The sequence below is a fragment of the Pteropus alecto genome, unplaced genomic scaffold, assembly GCF_000325575.1.
Source record: "Pteropus alecto unplaced genomic scaffold, ASM32557v1 scaffold92, whole genome shotgun sequence".
NCBI lineage: Eukaryota > Metazoa > Chordata > Mammalia > Chiroptera > Pteropodidae > Pteropus > Pteropus alecto.
The window spans coordinates 4,991,403-5,009,694 of record NW_006432447.1 but is presented as its reverse complement, the minus strand read 5'-3'; the positions used below and the strand labels follow the sequence as shown (position 1 = coordinate 5,009,694).

Here is an 18,292-nt window from a genome sequence, read left to right as displayed (position 1 = left end):
GAGCTAAGCATGAGACAGGTAGATACTGGCAAAAAAGTCAGAATTAGTACTTCTTATTCCTTCTTAGGCATGGTAGAAGCCCTGAGGTGTGTGGTCCTATGAGGGCCTGCTGCAAATTCCTGGCCTAAAAGGGATTGCAGGGGAACACTAGTATAGGCTGAGTTGCCTCCTAACCCTGGGAAAATACTATCCAATTAACAGAACAGGTGGTTATTGTGCTACAGGAATGCAGACCATGGCAATACTCATTATAGGTAAATTTGTGCCAATGAAGGGATCCTAATAATTTGACTTGACCACCCAAATTGAATAGAGCCTTTAGGAGTCAAAGCAAAATAATATGCTTAAAGGACTCAGCAACCCAGGAGAAAGAAAAAGTAAATCGAGTGTATAAAAAACAGATGGGAAATTTAAAACATGAAAAGAACTTCCTAGAACTTAAAAAAAAAAAAAAAATTTTTTTTCAAATTTAAATATTCATTGGGTAAATGAAAAATAATCACTATGGAGAATGAATTTAATATCCTGGAAGTTGAGTGAGGAAAAAAATCTCAACACAAAACAAAACTGCAGAAGTGGAATTCATGAGGAAAGGGGTAAAAGATTTGACAGATGTATCTAAGAGATCTAACATGCACAGGTGTTTGAGAGAAAGAAAGAAAAGGAAGATCATGAAACTGATCATTTTAAGAAGAAAATCCACCTGATCAATAAAAGATTGAAATCTTTTCTAGTTGCTGCCAGAATAGGAGAGTGACAGATAGGAGAATATAAGCATATCCAGGTAAAATTAATAAATTCTAAGGAAAAAAGAGAAAATCTTATAAAATATCAGGACCAATAATTAAAGTAAGATGACATATACAAACTCTGCCTCTACAGGGCATCCAATCTACATTCAGTTCTTCTCTCTAAATATAAGCAAATAGCTGCCAATATCAGACATTTGAGCAAAGCCTCTGCATCAATTATCAATTGTGTCCCAGCTCCAAAGTTACTCTTCGATATCTGCTCTATGATAATGGACTGGACTTTATAAGCATTTCTCCTTCACAGTAAGCACTATGTTAAGCTTTATTTATATAGAGCTCTGGAAAGACACTGCAAGAGGAAGGGGGCTTCTCTTCCTAGTTTCAGTATGTTAAAGTTTAGTTTTACCCGCTCTTGCTACATCAGCAAAAAGTATATACAGCAGGTCCTTAAATAATGTCATTTTGTGATAACGTTTATGAGATACTGTAGAAACTTAATTCTTGTTTACATCAATTAGCCTATGGTAAAACTGGCTTCATTATAAGTTGTTTCACTTAAAGTCACAGAACCTATCGAAAAAGTTAAATGAGGACTTACTGTATAAGGAAATCCAGTGGTGGTCTGTCCCAGCCTAACACCAAGATTGTGCAGTTCTTTGGCAACCATGTGCCCCAGCCTGGGATTTGCGATTACCCTCCTGATGCAGCCCACCCAACACAGACACCAGCACGTCTCATGGTGGCGGCAGTGCTTCATTTTCTACTGTACAACTGTCTACCATACTCACACGGCTATACCTCAGAGTTTTGTTTCCTGAAGCCTAGCAACTGTGAACCAGCTCTGGCTGAGGCAATTCAGTGAACTTCTCTGTCATTCAACAGACTGCAACAAAATCTTATCTAACAAAGTCTAAACCCTAGCCTGGGGAATGGGACCCCTGCCCTTTTCCAAATCTGTCTTTCTTTGAGAAATCTATCCTATGGTCCCCTTTAGAATTATCTTTACATCTTTATAGTTATTCCTCTATCATAGTTTAATAACTATGTATAATAAATTTTACCAATGCAAATTACTGTGTGGTTCCTGGCTGACTGAATCCAGATTGGTTCAGAATTGGTTCCAGGGTTCCAGAAGGTAAACCAGTAAAGACGAGATTTGGGGATTGGATTGCTCATGCCCTTGCCAAGGAAATGGGGTGCTAGTAATCTGTAGCATGAACTAGTTTCAGAAAATCAATCAAGCTATCACTGGTGGTTCGCTGTGATGAAGGATCAACTCAAGCACATGCCTCATGAGCTTAAGTGGCTGCTGTACTTGACATTGTGTCAGTAATGTGATTTAGATCCTTCTGTGCACACTTGAGCACTCTGAGAGAAAATGACAAGCTCAAGTCTATTAACTCTCAGCTTAAGTCAGTATGAGAATCAGAAAGCTTCCATGATTATCCTAGAAGAATCTCTTTTTTCTTGTAGGTGTGCAGTTGATACTGCTGAAAATCAAGCCAAAAATTTAATTACGTAGGTTGCTGAATTACAACAGGTGAATTCAGTCTCATCAAGTTTCTCATCTGAAAGTTAGGACCTTGACCAGGAAAGAAAGAGATTCTGAAACTTAGAACAGATACCTGGTTGGTCTAGATGAAACTAACAATTTTGAACCCCAACTCCTGCCAGTAATTGGCATACCAGTGAACCTTGTATACCAGTGAAAGTAGCTTGCTTTTCCGTGTCTCAAAACACTAGCCCTCCCTGGCTTGAGAATCCTCTGATAATCTCATGTGGGTTGATGCCTTGCAGGAAGATGTTCATTATCCTGAAGACCCACTAAAACCAGCCCTTGTTGCCACTAGATCCATAACTAGGGTCGAATCTCAGCATGCTCCAGGAAAACAGGAATGCACTATGACTGAAGAAAAAGTAACTTATACACCCAACAAAAACCCAAAGACCACGTGTGGGAGTGGATTCCAGAATTATTTGGCCAAGGAGGGTGGAATATAATGCTATAACAGGCCAAATTAATTGATATGAGTGCACTAACTAGAGAGTCCAGATTAAATACATCAGTTCGTGTAGCTATACCAGTTTATCAGATTAGTACACAGAAAGTTAGATTTAAAGGTTGAGATGCAGAGCTTCTCTGGAATTGAAATGGATGGAAGAAAGAATCCAGTGAAATCAAGAAGTTAGGAATGTTGGATTGCATTTATCATGGAAGAATTTCATACCTCTGCCCCTCAACTATGCTCCACAAGAGGGCCCAGAAGGAAATGAGAACCACAAAAGTGAGGGAGGAACTACATGTACATCCTTATAAAAAAAGCCTGTGGTTACTCTCCTTTGTAAGCCAGGTATAAGTGTAGGGAGTGTGGCCATTAAGAAGAAGAGTTCCCAGGTTTTAATGGAGATAACAGGATCCAAGGCAACTTAACACAGCTCAAGTGGTCATAGTTAATAATCAAAGACAAGGTGGGAGCATTATCTCTAAAGAGCAGGAGGGACTTATTGGTAATCAGAATATCCTGGCCTGCAGAGGTCTTTGGCAATAGCTAAATGATTACAGTGCCCCTAGGAACAAAATTGGTACACAGCCTACTAAAGTATGGTTTGATTTATATAACAGAAAAAACTCTAGGTCTGGTAGCCATAAGTCTAACTTATATCAATGCAGTGGAGAATTATAGCCTTCTCAACAGCTGCCAAAGCTGGGTTAGTTCAGAGACCCGGAATCGATTGAATAAAGTGAATACCAGGTCCCTTGAGGGACTCTGCACAACTACAACAAGTACAGACATACATCTTACTATAGTCCTTCCCCTAGAGACTTGTAGCCATTATTTACAGGTACTATGCATTGTTAAAAGGAAATGTCCAGACCTTTTACGTTTAAATAGACAATGTCTCTGAACTGACCTTAATTCTTGGGGACTTAAAATGCCACTGTGGTCTACCTGTTTGAACTTTAAGGTGGTCAAGTGAAACATGAGGTTATAACTTAAGTCTGACTGAGAGTGAACCCAAATAGTCCAGGGACCCATTTTGTGGTCACTTCCCCAGTTCCTGAATATGAACACACACGCGCACATACACACACAGAACAAACATACATGGTAACTGGAAGAACCCCACATTGACTCTCTGACCCACAGGATAAAGGGCATTACGGTCAAAATGTCTAATACCAAGATAATAAACTAGAATCAATCTACATCCTTAAGGGAATTACAATTTAATCAAAGACTTGAAAGAAGTAGAGGTGGTGAAACCTATTAGATCCCCATTAAACTCACCAGTGTAGCCAACACAGAAATCAGATGGATGCTGGAGAACAACTACAGATTGTCATAAACTTAATCAGGTGGTGACTTTCACTGTAGTTACATTCCCTGGTACTTCATATGCAACTACTGACCTGGCTAATGTCTTTTTCTCCACTTAATAAGGACCACTCTAAGTAAGTTGTTTTTACCTGGAATGAACAAAAGTATACTTTTACAGTGTTACTTCAGCACTATGATATTTTTCCTGCTACCATAATATATTTGCCTTGGTTACCTATTATCTCACAATTTCTGTGAGCTTAGAGTCTAGACACAGCTTAGCAGAATCTTCTACTTAGGTTCTTACAGGGTTGCAATCAAGGCATTTGCTGTGCTGCAGTCTCATGTGGAAGCTCAAATGGGGAAGAATCCATTTCTAAGCTCACTTACATTGTTGGAAGAAATTATTTCCTTGTGGTTGGTTATAAAACTGATGCCCCTGACCTCATGCTGGCTATTGGCTGGAGACAACTCTCAAGGCCAAGATGTTGCCCACAGTTCCTTGTCTCATTGGCTTCCCCAACATGGGCCCTTAACTGTCAAGCCAGAAAGGAAAATCCCTACAGCGAGTCTGCTAGCAAGACTTACGTAACACAATGTAATCAGAGACTTGCCCTCCCATCACCTTTGCTATAATTGGTGGTTAGAAGCAAGTCACAGGTCTTGACACACTCAAAGGGATGAGTCAAGAGAATGAACACCAGGAGCTGGGAGTCATGAAGAGCTATGCTTGATTCTGTCCACCACAACAGCTCACAGATCTCTTGATCATCTTTCCATTCTACAAACATCACACTAGTTCACTGTTTTGATGACAATGCCCCAGACCACTGAATGCCAAGATACTTTACTCAGGTGGCCATGGGCCTCTAAAATTTCACCTCCCACCCTTTGTTTTACATATTTTTACTAAGGCTTTGGATGTACTTGCTACCTCCTGCTCATCTGATCCAATTAGCACAATGCTGTCAAAAACAACAGTAAATAATTAGAATAAATACCAGAAAAAAAAGCTAAAAGAAATGAAAGCATTACTCTGAGGAGCAGGACTGAGTGTGGATAGGGATAAAAACTGGATTACTATTTTGGTCACTGTACCATTTGATTTTTTAAAAAATCATGTACATGTATTACCAAGATAAAAATAAAATTCAGTTTATAAAAAAAAGAAAGATATGGATCAAGAAATATTAGGTGAATAAACAAAAACAGAAATGCTAAAATAGCAATATTAACATCAAATTGGAATTTAGTATTAGAAGCATTAAACAGGAAACAGATTCTGTGTAATGGTAAAAGCCTAAATATTTAATTTAAGCAAGTAAAACATTTGCTTTAAGTTTGTTTATACTTTTATAATTTTCAAATCCAATAATTTTTTCATCTGTTTTTTTCTAATTGTTTTATTATTGTTTGCATTTAATTCTTTACTATATATAGACTGGTGTATGGTAGAAGGTAAAATAAAAAAACCTTTTTTAAGTTTTTAATCAATTGGCAATTATAAAGAGAAAGGAATAGACAGGGCATAATTTTTAATATTAATTAAAATATTATATATACTTAGGTACATATGTGTTCAAGTGATCCATTTGCCAGTTTTCAAGCTAATAATTTATATTAGTATTTTCTATAGCTTTATGATACAGTCTATTAACTGGTAGAGCAAGTCCCTCATTATTCTTCATTTTCATAATTTTCTTGGTCTGTTGAGTATATTTTGTTTTTCTCAATTATTTCGGCAATTTCAAAAACAATATCTAAGATTTTGATTGATGATACATTATACACATAAAATTTTAAAGATTTTTAAAAGAAATATAAATGGATGATAAATATGTCAGACAAATTGTAACCTGACTTACTTCCAATCAATTACATCCTGCAAATTAAAAATGACCATTTTTGTGTTTAAAAATGACAAATACTATTTTTAAATGATGAGTCTCATGTTGCAAGGGGTTTGCAAAATAGATATTTTCAATACTGATAGGAACAGGGAGCTATATGGTAAAATTATACAAAGCCTTTAAGATAATATATTTTGACTCAGGAACCCTAGTTATACAAATCAATCCTAAGAAAATGATATAAGCATCAAGATTTTCTGAATGTGTAATGTTATTTATGATAATGGAAAAATTATAAAACATTCAAAGGAGAAATGGAAACACTCTGCGACACAATGCATTAAAAAGTCCTATGTTCAAGGAATACCAACAATGGAAAAAATTAATCATTCCACTGTTATAAAACAGGTATGATCTTCATATAAGCCCAGAAAAACACCAAACAGAAATGTACCGAAATATTAAAAATTATGATTATGGATATTTTTCTTTCATCCTTCAAAAATTTTTTTCTAAATTTCTAACAAGTTTATAGGAACTAAATCAAAAATGTAGTAAGTTAAAAAAAATATACATCCAAAAGGAAATCATTCGTCAGCTATCTACTAAATGCTGACTATAGTAGTCCCCCATTATCAGTGGCTTCACTTTCCAAAGTTTCAGTTACCCATGGTCCAAAAATATCAAGTGAAAATTTCCAGAAATAAACAATTCATAAGTTTTAAATTGACTGTTCTGAGTAGGGTGATGAAACCTCGCACTGCCCCATTCGGTCCTGCCTGGGAGGCAAATTATCCCTTTGTTTGGCATATCCACTCTGTATATGCTACCCACTCGTTAAGTCACTTAGTATCCATCTCAGTTATGAAAGAAAGAGATAAAGAGATAGATTCAAATACCTTTTATTACAGTATACTGTCATAATCGGTATACGGTAAATGATTATTGTATAAAAATATAATCATGGGAAAAAACATGAGCTATAAAATCTTAACATTTTTGAAGATTACATACTATGATTCTAAGATGTATGCTCTGGTTTGATAATACCTTGAATGATGTAACTATTTAATTTATCCAATTAGTATTTGTAACATTTCATTTATTTCATCTACCTCATATATAACCTCCCCCAGTTCAAAAAATATAGTTAGTTTGTTTTTGTTTGTTTTGTGGGGTGGAATAATCTGCCAGAAGCTCAAAGTCTACTTTTTGTTTTATGTCTTCTTCCTATTTTATTATATTCCAATAAATCTGTTACAATAAGTAACAAAAATTACCAAAAACAAAATATGTACAAATATTTTTAATATTAAAACATTACTAATATCAGCTATAAGAAGCGTAAGGTAAAGAATAAACAGTTTCTGGACAAAGCCTCCTCTAGAAAAAAATGTGTTTAGGCAACATTTTAAAATAAGGTGCTTTAAGTGAGAAGCATGTGTGTTAGTGGTATAACAGAGAGCAATATGGCTGTAATGCAAGCCCAAATAAAGCTGAATTTTCTTCTCGTCAAAAAGACCACAATAAACTAGTAGATAATTCGAGATGAAGATGCTAATCTTTCCTTTACAATAAGATAGATTTAATCAAGTAATTTAAACTCAGGAAAGAAAAGTACTTTTCTTAATTCAAATTCATTTAACCTTTCAAAAGGTATTCCATCACTTTTCAGTGATCCTGGGATGTCATCCTAACCTTTTATTTTAAACATAATCAAAGATTTATCTTGAGCCTGCTTTTACAAAGTCAGATTTCATCCCTGGGCCAAGAGAAAGAAGGGATATTAGAAACAGTTCTACAAGAGAGGCTGGGACCCAAACTGTTAAAATGGAGGGAAGGAAGGGAGGTGGAGGAAGTACCTGTCTTGCACCAAGAATTAAGTTTCACCCTGAAGTGGTCCTGAATCATACCTTCTTACCCAACCCACTACAGACCTATGCTGGGTTATATATTTAATTCCCCTAGTCCTTGATCTCTACCTTTATACTACCCCAACTTCCTCCTGAAGGTAATCACCAGGACTGCAATACCAGCAACAATGACACCCAGGACAACCACAATAACAACACTGGGGCTGTTTCAGAGAGGTAGGGGTGGATTTCTTATTCAGGTAGAAATTATGAGCAGGGACCTCCACAGAAGTAGACACTGAAGACTACTACAGCCTTAGAAAAATAAGTTGTCCCTAAGCCCTCCTCTCAAAATAGGCAGAGGCAGCAATGTTCACCTCACTGAGGGTCTTCTGAGAAGTGTTATCCTGCTGCTTCGTATAGACTGTGGGTTGCTGATAGTGGACAACCAGCCTGTACATGGAATGTAGCCAGCAGCAGTAACAAAAGAGCCACTCTAGCTTGGCTTCCTAGTCTGAGTTTAAAGGTACAGGTATCTTGGCAGTGATGCTTCTGCAACAAGGGTTTTGTGTTGTAGGCTCAGGTTTTTCTTTTCCAAATCATGGATGCTCATTATGTTCACCCACCAGTACAATAACATCTGGTTGCGTGGTGGGCTTTCAAACACCATTTCTGTCACATTAGAGTTGCATAGGCAATCAACATCCAAAAAGGTGTGTTTGCTAGGCATTTGTTCTGGCCACTCTTGTGGCCACTCATGCATGCCTTCATCTGCAGGAATTAAGTGGTCAAATGGAGCTCACCTCAAGAGCCCAGTGCCTGGCACGATTGGCACACTTACCTCCTACCCCACTCCTCAAATATATCACCTTATCAGTGGGACTTGTGAAGTGTGATGTGGCTGGCTGTCACCAATAATAGGATCACTAGGCCCAGAACTACCCATCAGGGTCAGGACAGAAAAATGAGTACTGGAAAGGATAAGAAAATATTCACAGGGCTTGGAACAGGACCCAATGCCTGCTGCCTAGGAAAGAGCCTGCCACTGTGTTGCCCTAGCAGCTTCTTTTTTTGTATGTAAAGTTCATTTTTGAAATATAAAATATACAGCTGTTAAAGTTATATTTAGATATACTTTAATGATTATTAAAGTACTGACAATTTCAATTATTTGACAATCTATCTGCCATCGTGACAAGACCTACAATCTTTAACTCATGAGAAAAATAAACTTCTATATTTCTTGTTGAAACAACTATTATTTTGAGTTTTCGACTTTTACCTTCAGCTAAACTTAATCTACATTTTTTTATGTTAAATTACTGTTGGTGCGATTGCGAGCTGGTACAGCCACTATGGAAAATAGTATGGAGCTTCCTCAAAGAATTAAAAATAGAACTACCATACAACTCACAAATTCCACTTCTGGGTATCTATCCAAAGAAAATAAAAACACTAATTTGAAAAGATATATGCATCCCTATGTTCAGTGCAGCATTAGTTATAATAGCCAAAATACAGAAGCAACCTAACTGTCCATCAATAGATGAATGAATAAAGAAGATGGGGGGGGTGGGGAGGGTATGTGTGCGTGTGCACACACACACACATAGAATATTACTCAGCCATAAAAAAATGAAGTATTGCTATTTGTGACAACACGGATAAACCCAGGTTATTATGCTACGTGAAATAAGTCAAACAAAGAAGAATATCGTATAATCTCACTCATATGTGGAATATAACAAAACAAATGAACAAATAAAACAAAACAGAAACAGACTCATAGACATAGAGAACAAAGTGATGGCTGTCAGAGGGTAAGGGTAAAAAAAGTGAAGGGGACTAAGAGGTAAATTTCCAGTTATAAAATCAGTAAGTGATGAGGATGTAATGTACAGCATAGGAAATATAGTAAATAATATGGTAATAATCTTGTACAGTGTCAGATTTGTGATCACTTCATCAGATAAATAAATATTGAATAATTATGCTGTACACTTGAAACTAATATTTATATACTAACTATATTTTAATTTTAAAAAATTTTATTATGCTAAAAAATCAGAATGTTTTAATATTTTATTAAATCCTATATCCAATATCTTACGCTGTAATGATAGCAGCTATAAACATATAGTTCTTGTATTACTCATATATTGATTGATTCTATTCAAGTACTTATATTTGCTTAGTTCTTTAAGGTTCTACTCATTTTTATTGCAGTATTTCCTTCCTTCAGTATTTTCTGGTCATCTTTGTTAAAGTTTCATTTCACTCAATACTATAGTCATGTGCCACTTAACCACAAGGATATGTTCTGAGAAATGCCTCATTAGGTGATTTTGTTATTGTGCGAACATCATAAAGTGCACTTACATAAACCTAGATGGTATAGCCTATAACTGTAATTTTACGTGCTATACTTTTATACGACTGGCAGCACAGTAGGTTTGTTTACATCAGAATCACCACAAACACATGAGTAATGCGCTATGATATTATGGCAGCTATGTCACTAGGAGATAAAAATTTTCTGCTCCATTATCATCTGATGGGACCACCATGATATATGCTGTCCATCACTGATCAAAATATCATTATGCAGTACATGACTACATATTTGTTCTCCCCTCTAAAGTCTCATTACCATTCCTTTTATAATTACACTTCTTAGACTTTCTTCAGCCATTTTAATACTTCTGAAAGTTATAAACTTTTCAATGAACGTTCAGAAATTCAAAAATTATTACATATACTTTTATCCACTCTATTAATGGCTCAGAAATACACACAATTCCTGTACAGTCTGTCAGTTTGCACAAGTTAACAGGTGAGATTTTAATAAGCTCATAGGTGCTTTTTTCACTTCCTTTGGTGTAGACATAGCGTAAAACCTGCCAAGCTAAATCATGGGGGAGAATTCCTATGCATTTGACATACTGAGGTTTGTCATTAAATCCACTTGTTACTTGGAGACTACACTAGATCAATGTCTATAAAAAGTTTATAGTTTTCTTTTACATCAGAACAATGCTTCCTCCCTAAGAGAGAGAGAATGATTGATTCATCACAGACTTCCCCTAAGACAGGGGTCCCCAATCTCTGGGCAGTGGACAGGTACCGTTTTGTGGCCTGTTAGGAACAGGGCTGCAAAGCAGGAGGTGAGTGGTGAGTGAGCCAGTGAAGCTTCACCTGTATTTGCAGCAGCTCCCCAGCACTAGCATCACTGCCTCAGCTCCACCTCGGATCACCAGACCTTAGATTCTCATTAGGAGCACCAGTTTCTGGTGTCAAAAAGGTTGGGAACTGCTGCCCTAAGACACCTATATCTTTCCCAATCAAACTTAAACGTACAAAATCGGTTGAACCATCAGAGTCACCTGCCAAAAGCAAATTGAAGACAAAATTGTATCATTAAGTATACTTCATTTACAGGCTTATTCCACTTTATTCATCCAAGTTATTGTTATCAGTACACTAAGAACAAAGAGAGTATTCTTGGCATTAATCAACAGTTTGTAATGATATATTAACAGATTTTATTATTAGTATAGAGGATTTCTTTTCCCTTTTATGATATGTAAGCCCATGAGGCAAGGATCAGATAAGTTTAGTTTATATTGTATCTCTCGTGTCTAACCCCTATAATCAGCTCTCAATGAATTTTTGTTGTATGAGTAAACTATAGTCCAACTTTTTAAGTTGACATCTGGGGATACAAAATGCAAATGCCAGTGGATTATAAAAATTAAGTTAAATGCTTACTAACTCCTAATTACTAAAACAACAAATAACAGTTAGGTTAGGTAAATACCCTGAATGTTCCAAAATTCAACATGTGTTCAGTGCCATGCAATTAAAAGTCAAAATGTCTAAATCAAACTATTTCCATACTCATCCTCCAATACTTATACTCCTGCAAATTGTCTCAGTGAACACTATCAAGTCAAACAACTAGGAATCTTAGATTCCTTCCTCTTTCTCAACTTTCAGAATCATTCCATAGCCTTAATATTTGTAGAATCTGTCAAGGACCCACTACAAATTCAAACTTTCATTACTTGCCAACTGGATCAGAAAAAAAAAAAGTCTCCCAATTGGTCTTTCTGAGTCTAGCTTTACACCACAAGTCATCATCTAAACTGCTTTTAGAACAGTATTTTTAAAAACGCTAATATGATCAAGTCATTTTTTTCTAAAATGCCACAAATTTCACAAAAAGTCAAAACATTCAATGTTCGGAACATAGCCTCTCTCTTACCTCTATCTTTATTAGAATATCTTATGCCCTCTATGGTGGGATACAGATTTCATCTTTGCATGTCCTGTTTCTACTATATAAGAAATGCCCTCTGCTGCTGCCTAGCTAACTCTCCTCATCTTTCAAGTCTCAGTTTAAGTTTTACCTTTTCATGCAAGCCTTCAATGACACTATCCTCTAGAGAAGCCTAAGTGAATTCGGTGTTTTCAATCTACCCTGTGTATATGTTACTAAAATGTTCTATAATATGTTTCCTATAACACTATATTCCAGGAGGGCAGAACTATGGTTTTATTTCTGTACATTCAATAACTATCTAGCACAGCCTCTGATTATAAGAGATGCGTGCATAATAAGTACCTATTTCGCTAGTGAAACTTATTCTTTACAATTCTGATAAGGAGAGAAGATTAAAAGACAGAATGGTTATAAATAGTTGTAAAAATCAAGGGTTTACAGAATGCTAGACAAACAAAAGTTTTTTTTAATACAAATCTAATCAAAGCTTCACATTTCACATGTCTCCAAAGGAGAAGGGATATGGTCATTTTCCAAACATTGAATACAGAAGCCCTCCTTTTGGGAAGCACTTCAGAAACACTTTTTTTTTTTTTAAATAATAAATAAACAAGGTAGACAAGAAGGTATAGGTCATCCAGTGTCAACTAACTTAATATTTGACAGTCATATTTGTTTCTTTTTGCTTTCTTTTCAGTTACAGCTGTAGCACTCCCCGCACATCTGTCTGGTCCCATTTTCTTTTCCTTATCTTCTCAGCAAGTAATCAACTTTATAAACTTAATGTTAAGTAATCTTACGTATGTGTTTATACTTTACATAAGTAGTACAATATATTACGTATCATTCTGTAGCTTGCTTTGTCCTCTAAAATGCATTTCTGAAATTTATCCATAATGGTACCTAGAGCTCTAATTCATTCATTTTAACTGCTATAGAGATTTTAAGTGTTTGAATATACTACATTTTATTTATCAATTGTCCTGTTTGTACCCATAGGCATTTAGAATTTTTTTACCTTTTTTTTTTGCTATTCCAAAAACAGCAATTGGAGCAATATAAATGCCTGTATTTGCCTCTTTTATAAACATACACAGAAATTTCTCTAGAGGTTACATCCAGGAACTGAATTGCATTTCTTCAAAGTATTCTCAGAAGAAAAAGGAAAAAAAGTGGCTCCCACAAAACAGGCACTCATTAAATACTGAATAAATAAAAAATAAATAGGTCATTCGACTTTTCTTGATACTGTCAAATCTTCCTCCAAAGGGATTATACACATTTGTACTTCCACTGGTTGCTACTTGCTACAGTCTTACTGACCCTTAGTATCTTCCGGCTATTTTTATGTTACTCAATATGAGTATGAAACAGTATTTTATCCTGTTCCACCCAAAATTTTAATCATTTTTCCTGAGTACTTTATTAAATAAGATCTTGTTTCCTATTACACGTTCTAATTCAGCAGTCTCCACCTTTCTGGAACCAGGGATGGGTGTTCCTATGAGAATCTAATGCCTGATGATCTGAAGTGGAGCTGAGGTGGTGATATTAAAACTGGGGAGTGGCTGCAAATACAGATAAAGCTTGCCCACCGCTCACCTCCTGCTGTGCCGCCCAGTTGCTAACAGGCCATGGACCAGTACCGGTCACAGCCTGGGAGTTGGGGATCCCTGTTCTAATTGGTTATTACTGCAATACAGAAGGCTACTGATTTTTTAAATGTTCATTTTCTCTCTAGAAATTTTGCTGAACACTCTCGTTAGTTCTAACAGTCTTGACATTTCAGCATAGACAATTGTATATTTTGCAAATATGGAAATTTTGTATCTTCCTTTTCAATTGTTAAAATTGTTATTTCTCATTGTATTTTATAATGAGTATCGAATAGTTGTCAATACTCTACTGCTTGGTCCTGGGAAGACATCTAAGTCTCTCTGTTAAAAATCGTATTGATGTGAGCTATAGGTTTTTGGAAGATAAACTTTACCAAGCTAAGTAACTTCACTCTTGTTCCCAATTCATCAAGAGTTATTATTCATCATTAATAACAGTTATATGTTAGAAAATGATTTCTACTAAATATTCCATATCAATTCAGATTAGGGTAGTTTGTTCCCCCTACAACATGATTAGTTGGTATATTATAGTCAAAGATTTTCTAATATTGATCCATCCTGGCATTCATAAAATAAACCATCTATCTAGGACTTAAAAATATACTGAACTCAAATTGCTAATATTTTTATTTAGTTAACCTTCTCTACCATTTATTTTTCTATTTAATTTCCATTTCTACTTTATTATTCCTTTCTTCCTAAGTACTTTAGGATTGCTGTTTTCCTAGTTTCTACTGCTTTTGCTAATAGTAATATATTTAAGACTGTATATTTATCCCAGTAGTACTTTAGCTAGCCCCAATATTTTCACTAACATTCATATATCAACTCTGTATATTTCCTCTTTATCACATAAATTATTTTAAAGTGCCTTTCCACACTTGTGACAATAATGTAATTTACAACAGGAATTTATTTTGTGTATTTCGACATTACCTGCATTGTAGTAAGAGAACTGGGTGAGGAATTCCTTGATGAACTATTTCAAGATTTTCTTTTAATCCTCAATATTCTGGAGTTACGCTATACTATTAATAGCTATGTAATTATTTTCACTTATCTTGTTCACTCCTGAGAACTCTGCATCTGAGAAAATATGTCTGGAAATTTCTAAAATTATGTCTTCAAAAAAGTGTCCCTGAACATATTCTCTTCCCTCTGATTTCTTCCCCTGGCATATTTGGGAACGCTTTTTTATTTCTCTGGGCTACATTCTAATGAATGCCAATTTCTGAATTCTCCCTTTTATGACATCTAATGTAGTCTTTTTCCTCTCAGTAAAACAATTTACTAATAAGTTTATTGTCTTTTTTTAATTAGATAAAACTTTTTCTTTTATCTCTCCAGCATCTTAAATATATTTATTTCTTTTACTATTCACCCTTCTCTATCTAATGTTTTTGTGATTACCTCTGCGCATTCTAATCAGTCTACTGCAGAACTAGATGATATAATGTGGACTTAGAACTTCTTGCTCTAAGACAATACTGAGGATTTTTATAGACCCAGTCACCAACCAAGTAAGTAGACATTTCAATTCAGATCCTCGTTAAAAGGAATAGGTCTGTCTTTTCCCTTCCACAGCCTTTGATTTCCAATAAGTGAAGTTTTAATATAAGCTACTATCTAAACTAGGGCCCTCTTGAGTACTAAAGGAATCTTTATTAATAACTAATATATGATAAGCATAAACTAGGAATCTCAAGAGTAAGCTGAGATATAATGTTAAACATAAGTCTTAGCCTATATAGCAGTTATCAGCAGCTTTCTTCAGTCTCCTTTACAAATATGGAATTTTATATTACACTCTGACTTTGTGTAGTAAGCCTGACATTATCCTTCTAGTCGTCACGAAGCACTTTTAGTCTTTTAACACATAATAGCCAAACTCTTGGCTACAAGTATCTGCTCCTCTACCCTAAGCCCAATCCTGTTTATCACTTTGTAGTATTTCTTTTATATACACCAAAGAAACATTTCATTTCTAAATTCATGTCTGTTTGTATTTTCTTTTTATTATTTTATCTATTATTACTTCACATTTGAAGGACGTAATAAATAGTAAAAGTAGTGTGCCATACCTTCAAAACAAAACCCTTACCAATTTTTTAAAAGTGCATTACCTTTTGTTCAGCAGCCATTTTTAGGAATTTATGTTACAAAAACACTGCCACATGTACATTTCAGATGGACACATAAGGATGTTCAAAGTACTATTTTTAATAGAACAAAACTATTCCTAAATAATTATATTAAATATACTTATTTCTTTTTAAAGCAACCTAAATAAAAACTGGTAAATAAAGAATGGCCCAACCATGTAAGGGAATAATATACAAACATTAAAAATTATAAGATAAATTTATAAGGAAAAAATGCCCACAATAGAATGTTGAGTAAAAAAGAAAACCACAGTAGTTTAGATTTATAGATTAATTTGAATATAATCAGGGATAAAATGTAATATGAATAATAAAAATAATTACAGCAAAGTGGGAAATGTTAAGGGCAGATTTCAATAGAGAAATAGTGAGAAAAAGTTGAAAACATGGGTTTAAAACCAAATTATAAAAGGCACCAGAGTGCTTACTACCAATCTTCACTTTTATAAAATATGGATCCAAAAGAATTTAAGCAGAGAGTGACAGTATAAAACAGCATTAGGGAAGATTAATCTGAATAAGAATATAGAACACAGTGGAAAAAAAGAAAAAGCTTACACTATTCGCTATTTTGTTTCAAATACAGATGATGAGATTTTGTTCATATTAAATACTGAATAGTTAAAGATTTTGTTCATAAAAAATAAAAGCTGCTATTGAGCTTTAACACAATATGCATTAAAATTATCTTTACAAAAACAAATATCTTATAAAATAAAGTTTTACATGAAAAATGCAAAATACTGAGATGCAATTTAAAAATTTCTGCATAAAACTAAACTGGCTTCATTTTTCTGCTTATGTTTGTTTCCATCTAAATGTAGAAAAAAATTAAGTAGATCTCAAAAATTAATAAATTTGTAGTTTTTTAATTTTTCTATTAAAATGTATTAAATTATCAAGTTTAATTGCTAAAGGTCACTTAATCTATTTTTAAATTATACTTACATAATTTACAAGTCGTCCACTGCTTTGGACAACTGGGAATTCAATATTTCTTTTACCATCTAGCATCATCTCACTACTCCACCTCCCTACCTTCCCACGCAAGCTCCAAACCCCTGAACACATCAATCTGGAAACAAAACATAAAAAGCAGTAAACACTAACCTCCCTTAAAGAATTCAAAAGAAAATATACGATAAAAAAAAAAGAGTACACTAAAAAAACTTGTCTGCTTTTAGTTCTAAAAGTAAATCTTGTATCATAAATTTCAAACTCAAACTGAAAATGAAGTATTAAAAATGAGCAATACTAAATAAAAAGATTTAACACACTACCAAACATTAGTAATCAAATGTAAATTATACCATTTTCACCTATGTAATTGGAAAATCTTAAATATAAAATATCTAAATGCTAGTAAAACTTCTGGTGAAAGATAAACTAGTATAATTTTTTTGTAGAGTAACATATTTATGGATCACACAGTTAAATACATTTAAACCAAGTAATTTCACCTCTACTATTTTAAAATGAAAAAAATCTAGAGAGATGTAAACACAAATAATGGATAAATTTCATAATACTACAATAAAGTCAAAATACACTAAAGGACTAGTAAAATAATTATGGTCTACCTTTATAATTAATTCGTATGAAGCCAATAAAAATGTGCCCTTACAGAATAGTTAGTGATATTTGTCGAGTAAATGAAGAGAAAGAAAAGAGTGAAAAGGTTATAAAGATCACATGCACACAGGAAATATTAATTGTGGTTATTCCTGATTTACTAGTGAGGAATGCTTTTATATATCCTTTCTTCTTTCAAACATTCTTTAATATACATGTTACTTATATTAATTCAGATTCTAAAAAAATATATCATTAAGGCAAAAAAATTCTCTTTAAGCAGCTCCTATTATTATACGCAAGTCATTTTACTGAGCACAATACAAAGTGTATCTTACTATTAAACAAAATGCCTTTCCTGACACTCTTTACAAAACAAGAAAAACCTCTAAAAATAAATTTCATGATTACACAATCAACAAGTATATAGAAAATATATACACTAATAGCTTCCATACAGGTTGACTATATTGCTTTATAAATAAAATAAAAACACTTAATGTTTACCTGCATTGCACTTTTCCCCAGTTTCACCACTTCAAATAATGTGACAGGTTCCCCTTCGCCATTCTGTTGAGGGTGTCCATTAGCCCTTCCACGGCCTGTTCCCCTAACTCCAGCTTCAATTCTACTCTTCTCTCCTGGAGATTTTCGAGGTTTCTTATTTGTAGACTGAATAAAAAGATGAAGAAAAAAAAATTAATTACATGCAAGTATATTTTGCTTTATGCAGAATGAGCTAAATTATGTTGGATCCTGGGAATGGTAATTAACACTACTACAGAAAGTCAAGAGGCATAATCTCTGACCAACGAAATTTCACAATTTGTTTTCAGTGATTAAAAAGAGGTGCAAACAGCAAAGTATAAGTTAATTTATGTA

At 34.3% G+C, this 18,292-nt stretch overlaps 1 protein-coding gene across 3 annotated transcripts in view; it reads right to left on the bottom strand.

Moving 5' to 3' along the window:
- The window catches only part of STAG1 (stromal antigen 1), a 333,229-nt gene that overhangs the window by 201,324 nt on the left and 113,613 nt on the right, over positions 1-18,292 (bottom strand). For all 3 annotated transcript variants that reach the window (XM_025043566.1, XM_006907217.3, XM_006907218.3), the window contains one exon: positions 17,918-18,082. In XM_025043566.1, coding sequence (XP_024899334.1) covers positions 17,918-18,082 — 165 coding nt within the window. The remainder of the gene's footprint in view (positions 1-17,917; positions 18,083-18,292) is intronic.